We start from the raw sequence: 17,353 nt of genomic DNA, 5'->3' as shown, positions 1-17,353 counted from the left end.
AGTGGACACAAAATGAAATGTGAAATGTGGCTGTAGCTTTGATGAGGGAACTTACAAATCTCTCTGTTTCAAGTACCTCATTACCTGGAGACCGGCCTGACAACTGTCTTTGGTACTTGCTAGCAAATATATGAGAAGCTTTAATTTTGATATCAGTTGCCATTAAAATCACACTCCCTGTTTAATGCTGCAGAGGTCTCAGTGTTTATTACACCACATGATATGAAACTTTTGGATAATACTATTGACAATTTTGCTTTTCCAACAATTTTGCTTTTTGTTTGCACTAAATGACATCATAAGTCACGCGTCATTGCTTACGGGCCCAAAATGTATATGTGGAGAGTGGGCAACTGTATCTCAGGCTGTACACGAGTACTTAGATTTATGAATGTGTGGAGGAATCTAGTAAAAGTGTGAGAACAGTAATTTGCTTCAGTAGAGAGAAAACCAGAGAATTCTTCAGTTATACCTCAACTACCTCAGCCTTTCGCTTGGCTTCTTTTACGCTACACTCCTGTAAATCTGTCCGTAGATCAGTTTTTTCATTGCCCTGACCTGAGGCTGAAATACTCCTGGTTGGTATTGACAGACTATGTACTGCTCTTCCAACATACCACAGTAGATGTAGTGCCCACCCACCACAAGACAGAAGCACCTCCTGATTTTAATCTTCACATTGCTGGGCAGTAAGAAGAAGAAGGTTTTTAATATCCGACTCGAACCTGAAGAGTCACTAACTCAAGAAGAGACAAATTATAAAATCTTGACCCTACACAACTCCCCGGGAAAAGAATGATTTCAACAAATTAAGTCCTCTTGTGAAATTGCGTTTCAGGAAAGTGAAATGTTAAGGAGTAATTCATCAGTTTCGTCAGATCCCAACATAAAAGCAAACCAGAATGAATGGGCTTTTGGCCCTCGCTTTGATGTGAGAGACTCCTTTCAATTCAAGTTTGGATATTTTGTTTTCTCATCTTTCGTCATCTGGTCGCTCTCCCAGTTTCAAACTTTTCATCCCAAAAAGTTACAGTAGATGTGTCTACAATAAAGTTGTTCTTTACTACAAGTGTTGCTGGAGTTGTTGACCATGCTGATCATCTAAGACAGCACCTTGTTCAGTGAATCATAAATTGTAGTTGCAGTATACAGTACATGACTTTTCCTTGAACGAGAACGTTTCGAGGAGTAGATCCTCAGTTAAAACTATGCAGCGGCATTGACAGCTTATTCAGGAGATGGCGTGGTACAGTACTATATCTGACTGACCTCCCTTGAATGCGTTTTGCCACCGGGGAAAGACGACTACGAAGGAAAAGCTCTGGTTTGCAGCAGTATTGGTCTTGAGGCTGAAGGCTGAGGCTGGGTTACATCTCAGTGTCGGTGTACAGGGCTGGTTCCAGCTCACTGGCTTTTGTGGAAAGACTTCATCACACCAGTGATGGGCAATTATTGCTTATGTCAATCAAAATGATATCAAGCCAAGTCCCTGTTCGCTGATAAGGCTCTGTTTCCCCTGTGTATGTGCATTTCTCCTAGCTCTGCCTCCATTTCTGCTGTCTCTCATATCAACCCAGAAAATTGGGGGTAAAAGGTAGATAACAAAGATAAAACAAAGACAGTAAAAGCTGCATGACTGCTGGTAAAATGGATTCTTTGACACTATTGTTGAGCTCTTAAAGGGTGATATTTAACAGTGTGATCACACCAAAAGATCTGAACAGAAGTGGCTGGCAGCCTTTCATTTCAGTGAGCCTTGATGAGAAACAGCAGCAGTCACAGTAGCAGTAGCAAGGACTGAACTGCTGTTGCCCAGAACAATGACTCGATGTAGACCTGAGGATAAATCAATTATCCTCAACATGCTCCTTCCCACTGCAGCTCTCTATACATGAGTAGAGGCAGAATCTTTTTGCAAAAGTTTGAGCCACTATTTCTCTACGAAGAGAGTTAAGACACTGAACCTTGTGACCATGCTACCTTCCACAAAGTGCAGACTTTACTCCTCACAAGTATAAAGTATATGTGCATCTAGAACTTGACTTCCCACAAGGCCCCAATTGACACTGCATGTCAGGAAGTCTTTTTGAAGTTTGGAACCACCAGGACTTTCCTGTGAGTTGGCCATCAACCCAAACTGGGCAAGAAGGACCGTGGTCAGGGAGATGACCAAGAGTCCAACAGTCACTCTAAGGCTTACTCTACCAGTGCCTCAGGATCATTCACCTCGTGTCTACCTGCCTGTACCTGTGCTCCATCCTACTCTTCCGCCTCGATGGATCCGGCATTCAGTCAATCACCACCTGTCTGCCCCTCTGCCACCTCATCGGTCCAGCAGCCTCCATCCCAGAACCTCCACACCACCAGTCCTCACCTGCCCCCCCCCCCCCCCACAGGTAAACTCACTTTTGTTGTATTGAGGCTGCATTCAGATCAAACGTCTTAACTTTTACTTAAAAATAATTAAATATTTTAGGATGGTACAATTTTGAATCAGTTAACACTGAACAACATCTGTGCACATGAAAATGCTCACGCATATTAGTTAAATGTATGCATTGGTGTGTCAGATGTGGAGAGAAAGCAACAAAAACACAGAGGTGTGTGCATGATGAATTCTATATTCATGAGCCGTGTTCTTCCTCCTGACATAAATCCTTCCATACACTTGGACCACTCAGAAACACTGCGTCGAAAACAGTGTTTACTATGCATAGAATTTATTTCGGCACTGCGAGCAAATAAATCTGTCCCCACATGAGGAGATTCTTGGATTTATTTTTTGTTCCTTTCAAAAAAGTCAAAGTGACATGCAGCTTTGATTGTGGGAGACTGATTTTGCAGAGCAGTGGAAGGAGTTTGTTCAGTTGTCATGGAGACAGTCCCAAACTGAGGTCAAATGAGATAACTGAGCTTAGTTAAAGAACTGTGCTTTGTCCCCATCTGTAACTACAGTTCCCTTGAGCAAGGCAACAAATTTATTTTATTTTTTATCTTTGAACCTGGGCCTTATTTTCTCATGTGTTTGGTGTAAACGATAGATAGGGATAAAACTATTGAGCAAGAACGTCGCTGTTAAATGGTGTTATATGTATTGATGATCATTATTATTATTATTGTTATTATACCCAGAACTGCTCAACAGCCGCTGCAATGAAATCAAATAGTATATCCACTAAAAGTGCTTGTTTTTGCTACTGACACGTACAGATTGTTACAATAAGTGTCTGAAACCTCGAGAGATGCTCCTCTTTGTCAAAAAGTAAGATCCTCGTTTAACCTGTAAAAAAACCTGCTATAGCGCTTTGTTTGAAGACACCAGACTCCATTTACAAAAACAGTAATTTTACCTCACAGAACTCTGGAGGTGGTGTTCTACCACTGCCTCGTTCAGTTAGGGTTCCTTTTACTTAAGGGTCTGATTACTTCTAACACCACTTAAAGTTACACAATAACACATACAAACTGTGGAAAGTAAGGCTCAGGTTGAAAAATCTCAGAGTTATCCTTTCAGGCCTCTGCACACTCTGATAAAATGCTTGGTGGATCATCCTCAGTGTCAGAAAGCTCTGTACATATTTACTACTCAGTGCAACACTCCTTCATGTAGACACTGTGTGTGAAACTTTTATCCCATTTGGTACATTTCACCATGTCGAGAGTACAAAACACACAGCAAAGACAGAATTCTTGGAAAGAGATCAGAGATGCAGTGGGACAAACTCAACAGGAGGCCATGACAGCAGGCTTTACACTCCACCTTCCAGCAAGGCCAGTTGGCACAGGTAGACACACTTTAGCCTTCAGATGTGATCAAACAGCACATCACATGACCTGGTTTGTGTGAAGAATACTGAGGCCCTTAACCCCAAACAGCTCCTGTGGAACTGGTCAGTGGCAAAAAGATAAAACTGACGGTACAGATTGAACAGTAGAGTACACGCTGCAGGTGCTAATGTGTGTGTGTTCTTTAAAAACCACTGTGTTTAAAGTCATGTTTGAACCTGTCAGTGTCCTAACGATGGCGACGTTAGATAAAGATGAGGCAGAAGATTCTTCACCAGAGACCTGATCTGAACTGAAGTCTGTGTTTGAAGGTTTAGAAATAAAGATTCATTTAGTTTGAAATTTTCGCTTCTTTACTAAAATCACAACAGGGACTTGAACAGCAGCAGTTGAAGGGACGGCAACAGCATGATGTGACGACGTAGATTCTATGTCAACACTTCCTACTGTTGCAGACCAACTGTCTACTACAGGAGAAAGACTAGTTTGCCATGTGATACCCTGTGATACCTTAAACAGTTAGTGGGTAATTTTTGTCAAATTCGACACTGTCATTTGTTTATATTCAATTATATCATTAATAATTTTAGAGATTATGGGTATATTTGTTAAAGATACATGATAATTTGACAGATTTTTCCAGTTTATTCATAGACATGTCAGTTCAAACTGTTGTTAACCTCCATCCTCCCTCTGCAGCTCACAACCTCACTGTGCTGTGTGTTGATGAAACCATGACGCTGTCCGTGGTGCTGAAGTAACAAACTTCATAAAAACTCCTCATTTAATATTAAATTGTCTCTACAGCAAATATCAAGGGCTCTCAGGTCATTTTAAGAGACATATTGTCGCAACGTTCAGAGCGACCTCGGTTTCCTAAAGAAGTAAAGTAGAAGTAAAGTAAAGCTATATGTTGCTTAGTGATCTTAGATTTCCATTACTACTGGAACGTGTTGGAATGTTTCACGGGTGCCTTGACGTCACTTAAACCGTTGCTGGTTTGAGTCCCTGTTGTATCTGACTATGGACATGTCAATATAGCTTCTTTGAATTTGAATTTGATAGGTATTCTATCAATGCAGTGCAGCAGCTTGGGAATGACTGCTGGTTTGCATGTAGTGTTTATGAGCAACAACTAAATAACTAGTCCATACTTGTTCATCTGTCTGACAACAGAGAGAGAAAAATATGTAAATAAGATCAAGTAAACTGTGAGTTCAGCTCTAACATTCAATAAGTCGCGATTCTAATGAATCTAATATTAATGTAGAGACAGTCTGAGTTTTGACTCACACACATCTTGATGCAAATTCCAGCAATCAGGAGCTAAAGGTTTTAAACACTGTGCTGCTGCTCCAGCTGCTGACTGTGCTGGAGAGCAGCCAAATTACAATAACTTGTTTCTTTGATATATATATATATATATATATATATATACAACTTAAGTGTTATTACAAAGTGCACATTAATGCAAGTGAACACTTCCAAGACCCATGGAAAGTACTGTATGTCTGTGAATGGTTTTGAAGAAATGGCCCCGCGGCTCTAGACATCTCCTGAGAGATGTTTAAGAATGAATGAGTTCAAATACATTACAACAGTCTGTCCAATCTCCTCCCCTCCTCTACACCTGACCTCAGCCTGTCTGCCCTCTCCCCCTTGGTACACACCCTCACATGCCTCAAATTTGTCAAAGTGGCAAGGGTCATGGATTGTTCTCCCTGGAGGCCATGGTGTATGAGAATGAGGCTAAAATGAAATATGAGGTCTTGAGTAGAATGTTAATTTCCCCGGGGCTCCACATGAACCTCAGAGTATGTGCTGATTAGAATTTGATGGTTAACTCTTTATGAATCGGGGCACCAGTGATTTCTGAGAAAGAATGGATAAATGGTGAATGTCACCATCTTTGAGTGGCCCCGGAGCCCGTCAGCAAAACATACAATCAGTGCTGAGGGAAAAGAAGTGGCACACATTCAATGTTTCACCTTCCTGAGGGTCAGCCAGGCTCATATAGAGAACACAGCAGATGCTGAAAGAAAAGGCCTGCAGATGAGCTGGAAAGAAATCCATAAAATAGACATAGCAATTAATTGACAATGTGACCAAACCAGTTGTGAAATATGACTCCACTCTGCCAACAATCACATTGGATTGGACAAACATGCCCTGCAGAGTCCTGTAGGACCACATTAAGCACCTGGAGGATAAAATCAACCAAAGCAAGCAGGGAATACAGATAATGCTCCCCATCATTTAAAACAACTTTTTGTTGTTTGCAATTTCACTTAATACTTCCCCCAACTTCCAAATCCCCTGTGTTCTTGTTGAACTATGATTTCCTGTTTCCCAAAAAGCTGAACCACCTGCATGAATGATGAGAAGCTGGTGTTATGGTCTACAGACAACACCATCCCAAAACCCACAGACCCCTGGCAGTTTGCCCACCACTTGAACAGGTCAGCAGACGATGTTGGTAGCCCTTACCCACCACTCTGCCCAGGAACGTTTGGACACGAATACAAACACTTACATATGCATGCTCTTCCTGGACTCTAGCTTCACCTTCAATATAATCCAGTCCACTAAGGCAACATCCACACCACTACATTTTCTTTTTAAAACAGAAATGATCTCTGTCCAGACTAACACACCTGAAAACTCATACGTACATGATCATTCATCTACACTGGGAATGTATAAGCTGGTGTAAACAGGAAGCAGATTGTCTGCTCTGCAGTTGAAAACTAAGGAGGTCATCCTGGACTTCAGGAAACAGGTTCTCCCTCTGCAGCCACTGACTGAGATCAAGCAGGTCGACAGCTTTAAGATTCTGGGCTCAACCATCTCCAGGAACCTGAACTGGTCAGCTAACACCATGGCCACAGTTTACAGAGCTCACCAGCAGCTTTAATTCATCAGAGCCTCCTGACCACAGGGACCACTGTGTGGTTTGCAAAAAACACAAAGGGGGTAAGGAAAGTGCCTCTCCATAGACAGGATGCAGGAACAAAGGTCAGGCCATCCTGACACACCCCATCACCAAGGACACTCTCTGTTCAGGTGGAGGAACACAGGCTACCATCTAAGATGCCACAGGCACACACAGACCCAACCAGATTCAGCAACAACTGATCCACAGAGACAATAAGGACAATCAGGCTGGTGCAACACACACACACACACACACACACACACACACACACACACACACACACACACACACACACACACACACACACACACACACACACACACACACACACACACACACACACACACACACACACACACACACACACACACACACACACACACACACACACACACACACACACACACACACACACTACCTTGCTTTATATCTTGGTCTTCCATGCTGCTACACTGTGGTGCGATGTGTGCTTCAGTATTACACTGCAACTGCTGCTCCAGTACTTTACTGTAAGTGCTGTAAATATTATCGCCTCTTTCTTATAATCTATTGTAAATTTGTTTCTTCTACAGCACAAGGATTCCAATGTGCTCGTACTTTGTGCCTGTGCAAATGGCAATAAAGTTGGGTTTTAAACTGGCTTGGGTTTTAGTAATGGTAAGTTAACAGCACAAAAAAAAATTGGAGTGACTGGAATTAGTTTGTGAAAAAAAAATGTTTTGCATGAGAAAGATACTGTGGCAGCAGAGTGACTCTGATAGAGTAATTGCATTGGAAATATAATACAAATAATACTGAGTTTATCATTCATTTACAAACACTGCTAACTTACTGAGAGCACTAGCTTCGCATAAGGTCTTCTACACATGGCTGCACTGTCAGAATATCTGACCGGAGTCCTCAAGTCACAAGGAGTCAGCACTCACTCTGCTGGTACACCCTGAAGACAGGACTGCCCCCTGAGAGGATGGACTCATGTGTCAGCTGTGAGGAACACTATATCAGCAAAACTAAACATGATGGTTGTTTCCCCCACCAACCAAGCCAAGTATCAGGAAATATGGTCACAGTCTCTCCTTCCTGAGTATCATAAATGAATGAATAATGACCAAAAATGTTTTTGCAGAACATCATGATGTCACAGTGAAGTTGATCTTTGACCATTTGCATATGAAATGTCATCACTTCATTTTATCCTCATAGACATTTGAGTTAAATAGACTGTAACTAAAGATGGACGTAGCCTCTTTGACATCACCGACAGGTTTCTGAAGAGTGGTTTTGAAGCTCAGAGTGAGCTGCTCCACCGCCAGCATCTTTGCAGTGTCTGACTTTGCTTAACTCCAAAAATGGACAAAGAGGTGGGGTGTGTGTGTGTAGCCGAGATTTCGGTGCATGCCAGTTTGCAGCAAGCATATCACATATATATCAATCATATGTCACTCAAAGAGGCCACGCCCTCGATAATGCAGAAGCCTTTAAACAGTTTTTGTGTACCTTTTTTTGCACCAGGCCGTGAACATGTTTATTTCTGCTGTAAAGTTGGACATTCTATATATCACTTTTGGAGTGAGACTCTAGTGGTCATTAGAGGAACTGCAGTTGTCACTTGCCAAAAACATGTTTTGTGAGGTCACATTAACTTTGACCTTTGACCACTAAAATCTTATCACTTCATGCTTGAGTCCGAGTGAATGTTTGTGGCAAAGTTGAAGAAATTCCCTCAGAATGTTACTGAGATATCACGTCCACGAGAGTGGAATATATGGAGAACCCGAAAACATAATGCCTCTGACCCTGGCTGTTGCCAGCGCAACTGCATAAGAGCAAGAGACTGACTAACCACCAGAAACAAACAGATCAGAAAAATCAGCTTTCAGTGAACATCAGACCAAAACCACTGACAGCATCCACTGGGAAGAGGTTGAGGGTCACGGACCTGGAGTCAGTGGACGACTGGAGACAGATCAAGGGGGGGCATTCACGTCTCACACCAGAGACCATATTTAAACAGAGACTTGAGACAGGGCTTATCATCTCCTCCCCACGTACAACAACTTGTAATCACTTTATCACAACTGAGCCATCTTCATGACAACTGCCCATCAATGTGACTGTGAGATTGGGATGAATGATCAAGAAAAAGTTTTTTTTAGTTCTTTTTTTGCAAAACTGAATGGTTTAAGATCATTCTGTGGCAATATTGTTTTCATGAAAATAATAAAGCTGTTAAACAGACTGAAATAAGAAGCCTGGGACTTCAATATGTCCTATTGAAATTGAGATGCTTTGTCACATAATAAAGCCTGTATCACACTGGGTACGTTTAGGAACAATGCTGGGCTCAGTGAGGTACCTCCAACAATGAATATACTCAAAGCTAAACAGTGTGAATATAGTCAAAACAGAAGGTTTGAGAGAGGGATGATGGAGACAGAGGATGATGAAAAGATGAGGAAGTAGTGTTGGTACACGAAATAAAGGAAGAGAGAGAGGAGTAGCGAGAGAAGCTCCCAGCAGGAGTGTGCAACAGCAGCACTATTACCTGAGCAGGACAGATAAAGACAAGCTGCTGTCCACAGACTGGAGAAGATCTTCACAAAGACAGACTTTAATTATTGCTTAGATCAAACAGTTACAATTCATCTGTTTCACAAAGCTGTTTCGTAGGAATAATTTGCATTGAATGGCTGACCAAGCAACCGCAACTGACAGATGTCATCGACTGTTACTGTGGAAACACGGCGCTTAGTTTAAAGGTTAGCCTGGTGGTAGGGTGGCTAACTTCTTAGGCTTAAAATGAGTCACTTTACTTTTGTAAAAACTTCAGTAACCTTTTAATTTACAGGCCAGTAATTATTTAGTAATTATGTAGTAATGTGAAGAAATTACCAAGAAATAACAGTCAAATAAAATCAGTATAACAACAAGTTGTAGTAATATATATATATATATATATATATAATTACTGTAAAATATTGAGTAATTACAGAGTAAAATTGAAGCAGAATAAAGAGGGTTGGTTGGTCATTATATGGGAATTGTTGTAGAAAGTAGTATAGCCCACATACAGGGTAAGACAGGAGGGTCGTTTCTGTATAGGCTTCCATTACCATCAGTAGCATTAATATCCCTTATTACTACTTACTACAACAATTCCGATTAAATTAAACACACCTTTTTACTCTGCTCCAATTTCACTCCATTATTACCCTGTTATTTTTTGGTAATTACTTCACGTTACTACAGAATTACCATGTAATTACTAGACAATTAACGGCCTGTAAATGAAAGAAACCGAAACTTTCATTAGACACAGATTAAGACTGGTCTAACCCTAAAGACCACTCTCAAATGTCTTAGTAAAATGGTTCTTACCTAACCCCATGCATGATGACATGTATTAATACATGTCCGTGTTGAAGAGATTAACATTATATGATGCTGATTAAGTTAAAGACTAGATGAAATAAGAACAGTGCTGAGTGACTCATGGTACCGCATCAGCTCTCTCTCAATGTCCTTATATGATGTTGTGTATTACAGAGCTAAAGCCCGAGTAACAGAGTGTGCCTTAGTGGATTGTTGTAATGCCTTAAACATAATGGGTATAGACAGTTCAGCCAGACTGAACAGCAGAAGGCCTGGGTGGCAGAGGTGCTACATTGGAGTCAACTGTTAATTAAGATTGATCCAAACTCCTGCTGGCTGTGCTGCGATATAGGACCGCACTACCCATAAATCTTTGAAGTGACTCACCACCGCCTCCTTCCCTCCTCCTGCCTGTATGCCTTCCTCAAACTTTTTCATCAAGATTCTCTTTATTGCTTTCGTAACATAACAGCCCTGGAGCTGAATAATGCAACCATGTACAAAAAAAAAGAAAAAAAAGTTAAATCACATAGTGGCCAGATCAGCCCCTCACCCCCTCTAAGCGCACCCTCATTACACACACACACACACACACACACCCCTTCTGGTCCGACCACTGATTTCTTCACAGTCTGTACAGCACCCGTGCAAAGAAAAAGGAATCACGTCTGTGCGGATGAAACGGATGATCCTTACAACCAAACTTTTTCCTTTTTCTTCATCTCTCATGCAGATTACCACCTAATTGACATTTATTTATTAGTGAATATAAAGTAATGAAAGGGACTGCTTCTCTATTTACTGATTTAAAGGTAAAAAAAAAAACACAGTACATCATGGCCCTCTGCTGCTGCTCCGAGCCGAGTCTGTATGGTCAGGATGAAAGCATCACACTGCTGCTGTGAGAGAGATAATTACACACTGGAAAAGTCTCCAAAACACCAGTAGAGCAGGAATGGGAGGCAAAATAACTCACTGAGCCACAGCGGGGAAGATACGGCATGGCGAGCCAGTACACAAACACACACACACACACACACACACACACACACACACACACACACGCACACATGTGCACAAACTCACACAATGAACTTGTGTGTTGGGACCTTGTAAAAACAAGTTAAAAGAGAGCCTGAGCATATGACAGGTTACAGTAGTAGGCTACAAGTCTTAAGTTTTTTTTTTTTGTGGTCATATGTGATCATGTATGAAAAGAGCCAAAATGAACACTGAGCAGAATACTTCAGTACTGTAAGAGAATTATTTACACAGCATTTGTACAGGAATGATTCTGTCCAATCACAGCGATTCGTATGATAAGCTGAAGCCATACAGAATTGCTATCAATGGTTGTATTGATGGTTTAGTTGCTATGTAGTGTGGATGGAGGCCTACAGAACAAACAACAACCCCCAAAGTAATAGCAGACTACTTCATCACATCCATTCAGCACCTGTGAGGACACCCGGAGCGACTGCGCCCTGACAGAGGCACGAAAAATGACAGAGGAGTCGACTTTATTCTGGACATTTTCACTTTATACTCGAAATGCAAAATAAAAAAAATCTTCCTCTTCTGACTCGGTTCGACTTTATTTCCAACATTTCGACTTTTTTTCTCAAAAAAAAAAAGAAAAGAAAAAAAAACTAAGAAAACTAATGCAAAACTAGACAAGCCAAGTTGAGGTGTGAACACCAACATTATAAAAACTACAATGACCTCCTCGAGGTTGTCTGCCACCAAATATCAGTTTGTCCTTGAGTCCAATTGAATGTTTGTACCAAATGTGAAGGGTTTCCCTCGAGGTATAGGTATCGAGATATTGTGTTCACAAGGCCAAAACTGTGTTTTCCGAGGTCACTGTGACCTTGACCTTTAGCCACCAAAATCTGATCAGTTCATCCTTGGGTCCAAGTGAATGTTTGTGCCAAATGTCTGTGTGAATGAGACAGAAAGACAACGAGAAAACAATATGCCTCCCGCTCTGAGTGTCGCCAACGTGGAGGCAAAAAAAAAACACGATAATTGCAGAGAGGGAATAAATAACAGACCTTGTGTAATAATTTGACTCAAGTATAAATCATGACTCACACATGACGGTTGGAATCAATGTTTTGAATATATTTTGATAATAAAAGGAGCTCTATGTTGTGGACCGTCTCCAGAAATGTTAGAAACCCTCCCTCAGATCTTTTTGAACTCTCCAGGCTTCCCCCTCACTTTATAATCTTTTCGTTTGGTAAACATGATGCTAATTCATTAGTCCATCCAGCAGACGTAGGGGGCTGTTCATCTTTCCACTGCATGACATTAAATTTGACATTACATTTGTTGACTGTGACAAGACCAGTTCTAATAGATTTGAGTTGGTATTTATTGACTTTTATCATAGATGAGTCAACCAGGAGAGATGTCATGAAGCACATTCAACATGGAGGTCCAATATAAATTAGACGTGGGCAGTTCCAGAACAAATGTATCAGTGTTCCTATTCCAGTTTTACATCTTGGGCACGACTAAAAGAAAAATAGACGGTGTTCATATGTGTATTCTAATTTTGGTGCTTAATAAATAGCATCACCTGTTGCCGTGCAGTGTGTGTGGCACAGGGGTTGTCGTTAATTAAAACTCAAGCTCGAGCTCGCCTCAGTACTCCTGAAGTAGCAGCTCTGTTGGTTTTGGGGATGATCAAGGAGCTAGATGGTCTGTGCAGGGTGGCCTGTACTGGAAGGAGAGCAATTCAAAAGTTTGAAGATCTTTTTGGGAACTTTAGCAACCCGTAGTTTTGTGAAGCCATCTCTAAGGGGCTTTAGGTTAAGAGGGATTTTATGTGAGAGGGGGATTTGTCATAAATAGATCAGTTTCTACCTGTGTGGACAATGATTAGGTTTGTTGTTAGAACCTGGAGAGAATTTTAAGAGCTGACATATGGTGCTGAATCCAGTTGCTTTCCATGTCCACACTGCTTGAGTTCGTGCCACCTCAGAGAAGTCTTTCAGTCCACCTTTCTCAAGAGGGCTTTGCTACTGTTGGTTTTGTCCTGGGTGCTTTATTTCTTCATATAAACTGAGACAAGAGCCGAGTTGTTGGAAAAACAGTTCAGGTTTTTTTGGAAATATATTCATTTTGCAGTTCATTCGCCCAATTAAAGAAAAAAGTAAGTTATTCCATCTCAGACAATTATCTTTTGTCTTCTTCAGTGACGGTACATAGTTAAGGCAAAATGTATTTTGCAGTGTCTTCTTCAATCTTCACTCCAGTCTCTCCTCCCTACCACCCAGGGATATGCTCACAGGAAGGTGTCCTATCGCCTTCACACCTCCTGCTGCTCCTCTATCAAGGAAAGATGATAGGATGCTATTAAGTGCTTGTCTGGTTGTCTAACAGCAAAATGGCACAGTGTGGTGGGGCTGTGTCCAGCAGTATCTGTATGTTATCCTGGAACAGAACGTGTTCATGGCTGTTCTGACACTGGCAGGTGGAGGGAAAACCAGCTGTCGCATTTTCAGACAGTCTCTCCTGGATGCCATTCAGTGCTGCATTTGGTTGTTTACATGAGTAAGTGCCAGACCACAACAAACTGGACAATCACAATGTGAAATTAGTATGAATGACAAAAAAGAAAAAGCCCAAACTGAGGTCTGGTCTGTTGGTTCTATTTGACCAACTGTCAATGAAAAGACTTACAATGACATTTAAAGTTATACAGTTTATGTGTCTTCACATTTCACACAAGATTAACCAACTCATCAGTTCTGTTAGAGAACTGTTAGGGTTCCTCTCCCTGTCTCTGTCTCAGCCTGTGGACTGATTTCTGTGTAAAGGACTGAAGGAGGTGACGTTCATGCTCGCCCCTGAGTGCCTCTCCTCCACGCCCAAACGTCAACAACCAACCAGCTCACAGCACAACGCAGACTCCAACACAAACTCCACATGATTACAAAAACAAAGAAAAGAACTAGGATCACCACCCTGTGGTTGTTTCATCCACCAACAAGCTAAGTTGCAGGAAATATGATCACAGTTATGATGTCACAGTAAAGTTGACCTTTGACCTTTTGGATACAAAATGTCATCACTTGATTTTATCCTTACAGACATTTAAGGTAAATTGTGTCATAATTAGTGAATGAATTTGTGAGGTCACAGTGTGACAGAAGTGATGAAATTCCCTCTGGGCGTTCCTGATAAGAATGTGAAATCACCGTGACCTTGAAGTTTGACCTTTGTCCACCAAAATCTAATCAGTTCATCTTTGAGTCCAAGTGAATGTTTGTCCCAAGTCCAAACAAATTTCCTCAAGGTGGTCCTGAGATACCACATCAAGAGGATAAAACCATGTTTTGTGAGGTCACCATAACCTTGAACTTTCACCTTTCACCTTTCACCACTAAACTCTAATCAGTTCATGCTTGAGTTCAAGCGGACATTGGTGCAGAATTTGAAAATCCTTCAAGGCATTACGACATTGTGTTCACAAGGTCAACACCATGTTTAGTTTGCTCAACATGACCTTGACCTTTGACCTTCATCCTTCAGTCCTGATGAATGTTTGTGCTAAATCAGAGTAAGTTTGGTCATGGCGCTATTGAGATATCGCTCTCACGAGAATGGGATGGACAACATGAAAACAAAATGCCTCTGGCTCTGACTGTCGCCGGCGAGGAGGCATAAAAAGTTTGAAACCCCCGGACCAAATGGGACTGTGACTGACATCAGGGGAAAACTAGGGTCAACATCAGCTAATAATGATATTACGTTTTATAAATCCTGCTAAAGGAAAAACCTAACGTTAGCCGGACAGATCTCTACACGTAGTTTGGAGAGTCAAGTACAGTCTAAAATATACTTTATCGTCAAACTACAATAACTTTGGTTACCTCATCTATCAACATGATGCCAGTCAGTCACATAGGTTAGGAAACAGAAGCTGTTTTACCTTTGAACTTGTGGAAGACAGCCCAGAGTTCAGCGATATCAGTGGCAAAGGTGATATCCGTGTCCAGAACGATGACTCTTTGCAGATCGGACGGCAGAGTCTTGGTGAGCACCAGCTTCATCAAACCATAGATCCCGGAGTAATGTTTGTTCGGGATCCATGACACCTCAGACTGAAACACACCAACACAGGGTTGGGATCATTTGCTGTTTAACTGACCGAATTTAAAAAATCTGTCGTTTACACAACATTGTTTCTTAAAGAAAGTTTTTTCAGAACTTCTCAGTAGAAACAAAGCGTGTAGCAGCCAGATCATCAAGCACTACAGGAGAGTAAATGAAGCTTGCAGTATTTCTGAGAGAATCTGGAGTTGAAGAGTTTCTCACCTTCAGCTCATCTGCGTCGTAGAAGTCAACCCTGACAGCAGGAACCATCCAGGTATGGAACAGAGAGGACAGGATCTGCTGAGCAATGGAGTCTGTGATGAAATGGAAATGTAGGGGGTTCCGCCTGTGGACACACACACACAAACAAACACACACACACACACACACACACACAAACAAAAGATTTAGTAAGTTCAATGTTCTTTCACAGAAACATCCTACTAGATATTTCTTAATCGTCTCCACCACTGCTCCACTAAACTATTTTATGACTTCAGGAAAACTGTGTGAATTTAGGTTGAACAATGTCAGGATTAACTAGGAGGGGAAACCGTTCTGCAGCCCTGCAGACTTTAGTATGTTAGGCTATATCAATACAACTTACTGTCATTTTGCACCATGAAATACAACCATTGATCTGGGTTTCAGCAGATGACTAGCCAATTACAAATGTTCATATTGTACATCAGGATTTACTTATTTATTTTTCCTAAGACATGAAAACAATATCAAAATCTGACAACCAACAAAATCTAATCAGTTCATCCTTGAGTCCAGGTGAATTTGAAGAGATTCCCTTGAGGAGTTCTCAAGATATTGCGTTGACAGTTGACCAAAATTGACTTGACTCCAGGTGTGCTAACTCCCGACTCCAATTAGATTTTGTTGAAGTCATTAGTCGAGGGGTTCACATACTTTTTCCAACCTACACTGTGAATGTTTGAATGAGGTTTCAATATGAACAAAAACAATGCAATCATTTGTAATTAGTTAAAACAGATTGTTCGTTCATAAATACGGGTAATTCCAGAGGGTTCCCCCAGATTGTTTTCACACCTGCACGTTTTAGTCCGGTTAAACCGATCCCTGGTTCGTTTTCCCTCTTGGTACGATTCATTTGGGCAGGTGTGAATACAATAATCACACTTGGATGTGGACCAAGAACCTTTCGAGAAGGTGGTCTCAGTCCCGTCCCAAACGAACTGGTTCTGGAACCTGGAATGGTTCGTTTTTGGTACGAAAGAGTTCTGAAGTCCATCCGGCCCCTGAGCTAGACGGTTCCTGTGACCTTCTTCCTGTGTTTACTTTCCTCCTCCAACCAGACAATCTGACCAATCTCACATGGTTTGTAATGATGCATTTCGGTTCACTTGAATTTTTCTCCGTGTGAAAGCAAACTGAACCAAGGGGTTCAAATATGCACATGTATCCTGTCTTTTCACAGGAACCTTAGAGCAGAACCCTAAACCTACATCAACAGTTCCATTTGCTCATGAAAACCGTTTGATATGACTGAAAGCCCCCAAACGAGTAAATAATTTGACCTTGAGTAGAAACCGGCCACGGGCTTCATCCAGAGAAGACTGTATGTTTCTTACTTCACACACAGGAGGGTGTGTAAAGTATGTATTCAGGACATTCAAATCAGGTCAAGAAACAGTGACACTGAACTGAGGATGTGAGCACCCCGGGGTGTCTTGTGCTGAATGACTTTGGGAATGAATATGTCAGCTGCACTTGCTCAATAAGTACAGGAGGCTGGCAACTGTCAAAATGTGTTGGAACTGTGGCTTCATATAAACTGTCAGCCAAAGCAGCACAGACATCCACAGCAACAAGGCCTTCACTGGATGTTTGAGATTATATCAATGACTAAGAACATATGACAAGTTCATCCTGATTCATCAGGGCTGGGGCTGTGATAATCTCATCACCTAATCTTTTAATATTATTAAGACTCTCAGAGTGGACACAGATTCAGATTTATTGCGCTCTCATTGACGAAGACAGGAGTGAAGGATTGCCCTGAACCTGAGCATTCACCTTGATGCAAACAGGAAGTGACTGTGTAGAGTTGGGATGCAATGATCCAACTTGTTCTATCTCTAAAGTCAGAGTTCTGCATATCACCCTCGAAACAATCTCATGAGG

General features: G+C 41.5%; 1 protein-coding gene across 2 annotated transcripts in view; it reads right to left on the bottom strand.

Annotated features, from left to right (window-relative positions):
* LOC111224902 (LARGE xylosyl- and glucuronyltransferase 1) overlaps window positions 1-17,353 on the bottom strand; it is a 98,540-nt gene that overhangs the window by 39,746 nt on the left and 41,441 nt on the right. For both annotated transcript variants that reach the window (XM_022749600.1, XM_022749599.1), the window contains 2 exons: window positions 15,422-15,545; window positions 15,036-15,207 (listed from right to left, as the gene is read on the bottom strand). In XM_022749600.1, coding sequence (XP_022605321.1) covers window positions 15,036-15,207; window positions 15,422-15,545 — 296 coding nt within the window. The remainder of the gene's footprint in view (window positions 1-15,035; window positions 15,208-15,421; window positions 15,546-17,353) is intronic.

This window comes from Seriola dumerili, unplaced genomic scaffold (genome assembly GCF_002260705.1).
Source record: "Seriola dumerili isolate Sdu_G_001 unplaced genomic scaffold, Sdu_1.0 BDQW01000138.1, whole genome shotgun sequence".
Classification (NCBI taxonomy): domain Eukaryota; kingdom Metazoa; phylum Chordata; class Actinopteri; order Carangiformes; family Carangidae; genus Seriola; species Seriola dumerili.
This window is presented reverse-complemented; position numbering and strand designations above follow the sequence as displayed.